Raw genomic sequence first — 8,537 nt, 5'->3', positions numbered from 1 at the left:
TGCATGGCGCTGGCAGCATAAAAACAATCTATACTAAACGAGCATGCACCTTGACAATATCGAAAATTTGACTTGCTTTGTTACAAAAGTTTGCTCGAAATATCCAGCTTGACCCTCTGCTGTGAGCTTGACCCGCAATCACACAACATCAAGAGCGAAATACACTACATCAGGGGTGTCAAACATACGGCCCGAGGGCCGCATCCGGCCCGCCAGACTATTTCATCCGGCCCGCGAAGCTATTTTGAAAAATGGCTGTATTATACAGCACATTTCTTACAAATGTTGAGATTTTTGTAAGAAATATTATAATCAAATATACACAAGACAGCAAATGTCGAGTATGTTCAATTGTTCACAGGTCACATTATGACCATGCGACAGCGGTGTTGTGGTTTCACTCTAGTCACTATCAGCATGGAAAAGCTGTCATTTACGTCAAATTCCGAGAAGGCAAAAAATGCACACTCAATTCCGAGTTTTACGGAAAAGTGGACCAAAAAGTAGTGAACCACAGATGTGAAACCGCCATAGTGAGAAACCGGTATTTGCAGGTTACATGGAGAATGAAATTATTACACACAAATATAACTCAAATATCTGTGGACGCATTCCCAATTTCGCTTATGACTTAACAGAACCTCTACATACGGAGAAACGCGAATCGCGATGTAATAGTAATAAACCAGCTCCAATATATATCTCGTATTCCTCATAACGCATACACAGGAGGTATATCGTCCGTACAGCTACTCATTTCGCAGTTTATATTACCGTATGTAACCAGCTATAATCTCAATTTTGCTAATTCCATTGTTCGCTAATAATGTTGCTAGAGTAGAATCCTATGATCCGTCATAATTTAATGTATTATTGTGTAGGCTTAATAATTGAGTATTCAAGCAAAAAACAAGGGTATGGAATTTCAATCATTTGAATGCTCCGGCCCGCGAGCGATCAGATGGTTTGAATCCGGCCCGCGACGCAATTTGAGTTTGACACCCCTGCACTATGAAAGCACTAGGCAGTCACCGATTGATGCTTATTCAACCAATCAATGAAATTGATATCGATGTCTGATGTAAAAATGTAGCAGGCGCACGGATTCAATCTTGATTTCATATGTTTATTATATCATAATAACATAATCCTTGCAATTGAGGTGTTGTCTACTGCTCATAGGCGCCGGACGCTAATTTTCCTTAGGTATGCGGGTTCGATGACGTCACAGAGTAATGACGTCATAATGTGACGGAATTGATAATTAGGGTTAATATAGCATTCACTACGGTAAAGTGCATGCGTTGATGCCGATTATACAATCTCCTCGTGTTAACGAACTTTCGGGTATGATAAGTTTACCAACGAGTCCGGAAGTGCTGTCAATTAGCGAGTCCCTGATCGCTCGCGAACAATTAAATTCGCTGCTTATCAACACGTATTACGTAACCTCGGCGACGATTTGCGCAAAGCAAAATGTCCGAGTTGTTAAGGAATCTGTTCTAGATTTCAGGTTGTTCAAACCTTTATTCGTCTTTTACAACTCAAGCCTTGACGCACATCTTCTGATGGTTAAGTTTAAGTATTAGCGGAATTCAATTACGCATGCACGGCGCACGAGCAATCGCACATGTCTGCGGACATTCGATGTCGTTCAGTTTAGGGATGTCACTCTTTAATCACAATCGCTAATCAGTATACACTAACGGCATTGTCTCCAAGCCATCGAGAGATACGAGTCAACGCATGCTTGACCCGAGACGCGATAGTTGGCCAGCGATGATATCTATCCCTATCGTACCAGATGCGATTGTGTAGGCAAGCGATGATATCGTGCGCGCCAATGCAGGCTAGCGATGGTATAGTGCGCACCGGGCCTACTGCAGATGTTATTCTTCAAGCCACTGAAACTAGGCTTGTTGGAGACGAGATAAATCAGGCAAGCGACGATTGCCGAGCGCACGGCAATCAATGACATAATTTCGCGATCATCTCAGCGGGAAATCGCGTCGCGTTACATTTTGCACAGACGAATCTCGCTAATTGGCAACACGCTTCTCGCTAATTGGCAACACGCTTCTCGGTAATTGGCCGCGCGCAACGGGCCACCTCGCTTACATAAGCGGCCGCAGGTAATGTCGTAAACGGAAATACATTGCGATTTATTCTAAATAACGCAAACGGGCCTTATGCCGATACATGCAAAACCAAATTCCAGGTATGCCGCATACCTAGAAAAATGTCTAGGTATGCGTGGCATACCTTGCATACCCAGGTTCGGCTCCTATGCACTGCTGTATAACTTGTTAATGGGGTGATATCGGTAGCAAGTATCCGTTTTTAACACTTCTCAATACCAACGTAGCAATACTCGCCGAATACATTGTCCGCCTGGCCTATACCGTTAAGGCGTAAGCACATATTCCCTTGCAAGTCATCGTCGAAATTGTTGACAAATCGACGGAAGACATTGGTTTTATGGGATCATTATATCATTTGATTGTCCCAGTTGATACATTTGTCGACGTTTGCAACGTCAATATGTACTTCAGCATTGCTGCATTATGTGGCCTGTGTCGTCGCTAGGCACCGCGTACATTGATATAGGCTAGCACTTCACTGAAATGCAGGGTTGCAATTAGCAATACGACGTCACGTGACGTCATGAGGTTCACGTTCGCGTCCACACAGAACCTTTCAAAAAGGTTCGCGTTCACACAAACCTGAACCTTTCAGAGGTTCACACCATCCCTGATAACTATATTCAACCGGTCAATCACCGTATTTGCCATTTCGTCGTTTGCGAATAAAGTGATCCAAAATATAATGTAATAGGCCTATAATATTACGTGAATGGGCTCGAAAAAAAATATTCCAGCGAAAAACAAGGCAAGGATTTTACGGCCCGCTGGCGATACGGGGTGGAATCCGGCCCGTGACCCAAGTTGAGTTTGACACCCCTGATCTAAATAGTTAGCGATGTGGTGTTACTTTTGGACATAGCCAACGTGGTTATGGACGAGCATGCATGAGTTTTCAGTTTGAAAAAAAGATCAAAAATTATTGACCTGATTAGGTTCGTATTGGGATTTTTGACTTCTTTGAAGACGGATTTTGATTTGAACTTGGATACGGACTTTTCATGAATCTTATGAAAAACTCTGTCATCACCGAATATCGACTAGGATGCGGACACGATGCGAATTGAATTCTGGCATTCTATTTTGCCTCGATCTGAATCTCAAATAGGCCTACGTAACAGGATTCAGATTCGAAAATAATAAATTCCCTAATCTACTCCAGCAAATCGAGTACACATTCATTATATAAATTAACACTAGAACTAACAGGTTGTTTTTTGATGCCTTTTCATTCCTTTTCATTTTTGGACAGCTGGCATTCAGTCGCATGCTGCGATGTTTCACTGAAGCTTCATGACAATCATTTATTTTCTGTTGTCAATCTCACGTGCGATTTTCATCACTCGTCTATAAAAAAATGAAAAAAGGTATACATAGAGAACTACCTAGAAATACAAAGTGGATTTGTTGAAGCATAACAGTTTTATGCCGAAACACATCGCAATTTTATATTCTTGACCGTGGTTATGTATCTGCCAAATTTTGAAGAGGTGATTGCAGCAAAATAATGTTGTCGGGGCTGGCGTGGTCTATCCGCGATTGCAACATCCCCGATAATATAAGAAAGTTCATCTTTTTACCGAGTTATCGATTGTCCGAGATATCCATAAATGTACTATTTCTAAAGATAAACATTTACAGGGAATGAAAGCTATAATGTATCACTCTACAGCAAGCTGATTTAGTTATTTGTTGTATTACTACTCCAGAGCGAAGAAAACCTTGTCCTACCTTTCTCTATTGTCCAGCGTTTCTCAAAGTTTTTAGCGCTTGTACCCCATGAGCTGTCATGAAATGTTTTTCGTCCTCCAATCCATGATCGAAACAGCACTTTGTCTAGCCGCCCCGAAGGCTGGTCGTAGGACCCATAGGATTGTCAACACTGTCCCCTTTATACAGCACGCGCGCTCAATTGCGCAGTGCCTACACTGTTTCGGCGCACATAAAATTCAAGCTGCCAACAAAAAAGCCGAAGCGATGACCCTTTTTAGTCGCTACGCACTGTTGTCCGAGGGACCGCGCAGTGAGTTGGTGAGTGCGCCCAGAGGATGCATTGGCTGTCAACACAATTGGTTTGGATTTCAGGGACAAGAGACATTTCAGCGACTGGAGAAATGATATCGAAGGTTTAACCGATGTGCTGTGATTTTAGGGTTCAAATGTAAATCGCCTCCGCCGGTGCACGAAATGTCACAGGTCTTGTCGTGTTTTGGGGTGGAAGTTACGGTCAGCGCCGAGATGTGGGAGTGTGATAGTCCAGGCCCAGCAGGTTTCACGCCACTCGACTAAAGCACCCTAACGACCTAAAGGCGCAATTATTCCATAATTGCAAAAAAGTCTAATTTCATTTTTCAAACTTCTGTTCTATTTTTTATTATAAGCCGACCATTATGTTGTCGGAGGTAACGACATCCCCAAATTAACAATAAGTATGCTCTTGCATGGGAATCGCGCGAAGCGCGAAGAAAATTTTCGAGTTGCAGAAATAATAATCGACTTTATGTTAATTTGCAAAATAATATGCGTAACTAAATCGTAAATTATATTTGTCAATTTTGAAGACCAAACTGTCACAACATATGCCACAGTGATCGTAGTGGCTAAGCCCATCTACATGGTCAAGTCGTCTTGAAGCCAAGTCGTCTTGGAGTGACGTCATGAGACGGCTTGCCAAAGTGATCGAGTTTACATGGTCATTGGTCATGTTTATCGCAGCTCGAATGGTACACAGCTCTTTGGGATTCAGCTCGGGAATATGATACGGCAGTTGAAATATCCAGAAATACTTCAACACAATTCTAGAATGACCAAATACACCGTGTATATATTCTTTCTGATAGTGAGTTGTGCAAGCTATATTGTTGGATGTATTCGCTTCATAAGTTGTGACGCTGAACAAATAAGACCACGTGCATATTATAAAAGCAGTATCATGCACTGATAGAGCTTTCATATTCACCCAGTTGAAATACGTGCCGGTTTCGTGAAATATGAACATGGAATGTTGGTATGTTGCTGTAGTCTGGATTCGTTTTCAAGTACCGGTACTGTTCAAGTATAGATAACTAACCTACCGTAGGTTAGTTATCTATAGTTCAAGTCGTCTCCAAGCGACTCTGCGGAACGGATTGAGCTCAAGACGGATTGAAGCCGTCTGCCTTTTTCTCTTTTTCAAAAACGAGAGAGTCGGAGTGACGAGTCAGCTTCGAAGCTGACCCAAAGGGCCATGTAAATGGGCTTAATGTTATTCTTTGATATGATTTTATTGCTACGTGTTATATATTATATATGTGTGTATCACATTGAAAAGCGTCCTGACATTCCCTGTTTTGTCATCTCAGATATGTGGCCAGCGTGACTGGTATTCTGCGTTGGAAGGATAGGTGTGATGTGAATCAGATTCCGGCAATACATAAGATGTGACTCCGGAAAGTATAAAAGTTACCTTCACGGAGCTTTCTATACCTCATTTTATGTTGATCCGTTGCTACGTCTGCGCTTGGCGTACGATTATTAACGGTGAGTACCTTCAGTGTCGATGATGCAGAGCTAATAATCGGAATTTGCGTCATTGTTAAATGTTCATTTTTTATGCTTACGTCTATCTATCTTTCTCTCTTTCTTTCTCTCACTCTCTCACTCTCTAACGCACAACCCGTGTCCAACAGCTTGAAAAACATATATTCACCCTTGACTACTGGAAATTATACGGGCCAGGCCCAATGACTACCGTTACGGATTTTCCCATCACGCCGTATAAACCTATTCATATGCCCAATTTGCATTCACATTCCCATTAAATTGTTCAAATACCTCAAGCCAGAGGTAGCAAGCCTGTAGAATGTTTAGTTAGGCTTGTGAAGCCGTATGCATATCATGACAAATCCCCATTGAATTTCGATCTTGTGTGGACGAGAATAAATTTTGCATTGCAGGTGGCAATCGTATCCGATTCCGGGAAATAACCTTTTCAACTAACATATGGAAGAGCCATATATTAATCAAGTTAGTATTATGCGATGACGTAAAATCTTCAACCGCTTCGTTTCAGATGAAATTTGTTGTTTCGCTTACGATTTTGGTAGTGCTGGTACTCTTGATTCCGGACGGGGACGCTTGGAGTAGAAGGAGAAGGAGAAGCAGCAGAAGGAGACGGCGCTGGGGGAAGAGAATAGTGAGAACAGTGGGAAATGGTGTTAAAAAGGCGTACAAGTTTTACAACACACACTCGTGAGTAAAATTGCTGTGCGTTAGCAATCTATTTTTATTCCGTTTAATCACTACGCAGTAACATCCAAATCTCTCAAATGCACCATGCCATTCAACGTCAAAAATATACCGTAACTCAAAGGGGATGTGGGCTTTAGTAAGACCTATGTTGAATCTAGGATCCTAGGCGAAAAGTTGAAGGTTTCTTTCTACTATATCCTCTTTGACACTCAAGTTGAATATGGGCCGTACAAAAAAATCGATAGCGAACGTGGCTCGTGTTATAAGTCGACAGGAAAGAATCCTACAACGAATGTAACGGCCTGGTGTAAAATTGTTACAAACGTCGATCGACGCCTTTAAGCCGTGAATAGACGATCCGTAAACGTGTCCGTTTCTTTCTCTCCTATCTTCTCAAACGGATGCGTGCGAGAGAGAAGAAGGGGCGAGGATAAAATGAGGAGTAGAACGAGCAAAAGTGCGACAAGTCGAATGAATTCGCTTTCATGCGTGTTGCGTAGTTCCATCCGTCAAGAGCTATGTCGTTGACGGGAAAACCAATGCGACGTTTGGTTAGCGCCTATCTAGGTTACAGTGGTCGAACTCCTAGCTATATTTGCTATATGTGGCAATACAATAGGTGAGTTGGCAGAAAATGTGAAAATTCATGGTGAAAAGTTCATTTGTTTGATGCCATGGGTTTAGTATACCTGTATGCACCATGTAGCACTTTCCGTTGGCCACTTTCACGTCTTCTGTTCTCGCGCCGCTTCATGAAACAACGCATGTTACTATTCTGATACAATCTAATATCATTGCCAGGAAAATATCACAGTGACGTAAGTTTTCATATTATCCAAGGTCCAAAGCACATTCATCGACAGATCGCTGTCACGGCTGGGCATTGGGCACGTATTATTTACTATCAATTGCGATGACGCAATTTCACTAATATCACTGAAATAGGAAATGCGAGACAATTCCGCATGCGTTACGGACGGATCGCGTATTCCCGGCTTTACATCGAACAATAGAAATAAAAAAAATAACGGTATAGAGTTTTTATACTTTGCTCCACATATCACAGGCCGGCCATCAACACTGGAATTAAATTAGCAACCAAATTTGCACTAGCAGGTAAAGACGTTGAATCGCACATCAACGAAATAGCGAATCTGAAATCTGAAGTAAGTTGTATAGCCTACTGGCGAGAGTCAGTCAGCGCATATAAGTACAGCAGCGAAAAATAAATCTATTTCGGATTTGCGTACAGGATCACGACGCCTACAATGAGTACATGCAGCTCCTGCAGGACGATTTTAAAACGAGATTTCCTGAAGAAGATGTCAGCGAGATAATCGCATCTTTGGACGAATTGGCTGATATGCAACCAGGTATTATAAGAGCATGGGTGAACGTATTGCGCTGTATGTTTTTTTTTTTCATGAGGCGATAACAACTCTATAAACTTTCCCGCTCACGGGATATTTCTAGATGAGCGTGCAGCCATCGTGCGAAGATCCCATGCAGAGCACAGCGACAGTGATCTTATTGAGGATATGTCCGACGAAATCTTCGAATAAGACACGAGCTGAATCGACTCGGGAGTTGGTGTTGTGATGGCAGTTCAACTTTCTGAATTGAATCGTTTCACATAGCCTTCCATGAAAAATATAGACATGTATTCAGCAGCAAAATTATTTGGAAATGACTTTTCAATCTGCTCGCCGCGAAAAGACTAAACACGCTTTGGATAGGTTGCTTCCCACCGCCCTGTCATGGCGATTCGTGATTGCCGTATTAAGTATATTGTGAATTAGCACTGCATTTTTTTAAGATGAATTTTCCGCTTCCAAATCTCTTTCGCCGGTCATCATTCAACAAATTCAGTTCGAAAATCATTTAGGACCAAGGCAGGAAATAACTCAGGAAACAACTCAGGAAACTATTATTAATTTAGCTCGAAACTACAATCTGATAAGAAAGTGGTTTCCTACCTTTCACCTTCATTCATTTCGGCGTTGCTGATTATTTTCTAAACTAACGTGAACCCGAGTTCGAAATAACTATGGTCCAATTTTCATGGAACGTTAGTGACTACTATTTATCAAACACTAAGTTAACCAGAGTGAAGATATGCCAGATGTCATGGATAAGATGTTAGCTCTTTTGACTGCACTCAACATC

The 8,537-nt window shown here is 41.9% G+C and overlaps 1 protein-coding gene across 1 annotated transcript; it reads left to right on the top strand.

The window, feature by feature from the left end:
* Nucleotides 1-5,531: 5,531 nt before the first annotated feature.
* Nucleotides 5,532-8,047, top strand: LOC145433882 (uncharacterized). Its single transcript, XM_080311134.1, has 5 exons — nucleotides 5,532-5,660; nucleotides 6,193-6,371; nucleotides 7,438-7,537; nucleotides 7,624-7,744; nucleotides 7,845-8,047. The coding sequence occupies exons 2-5, from the start codon at nucleotides 6,193-6,195 to the stop codon at nucleotides 7,931-7,933; spliced, it is 489 nt and encodes a 162-aa protein (XP_080167260.1). The 5' UTR covers nucleotides 5,532-5,660; the 3' UTR covers nucleotides 7,934-8,047.
* The last annotated feature ends 490 nt before the right edge of the window (nucleotides 8,048-8,537 follow it).

Source organism: Botryllus schlosseri, chromosome 2 (genome assembly GCF_051294905.1).
Source record: "Botryllus schlosseri isolate E-star chromosome 2, Bs_hap1, whole genome shotgun sequence".
Lineage (NCBI taxonomy): Eukaryota > Metazoa > Chordata > Ascidiacea > Stolidobranchia > Styelidae > Botryllus > Botryllus schlosseri.
Note: the sequence above shows the minus strand (reverse complement) of the source record. Positions and strands in the feature narration are given on the sequence as shown.

Excerpts from the sequence above, each read along its gene's own strand:
- LOC145433882 (XM_080311134.1), top strand. The coding sequence starts at position 6,193 with ATGAAATTTGTTGTTTCGCTTACGATTTTGGTAGTGCTGGTACTCTTG. Across the intron at positions 7,538-7,623 it reads TAGCGAATCTGAAATCTGAA|GATCACGACGCCTACAATGA; the intron begins GTAAGTTGTATA and ends ATTTGCGTACAG. Across the intron at positions 7,745-7,844 it reads ATTGGCTGATATGCAACCAG|ATGAGCGTGCAGCCATCGTG; the intron begins GTATTATAAGAG and ends GGATATTTCTAG.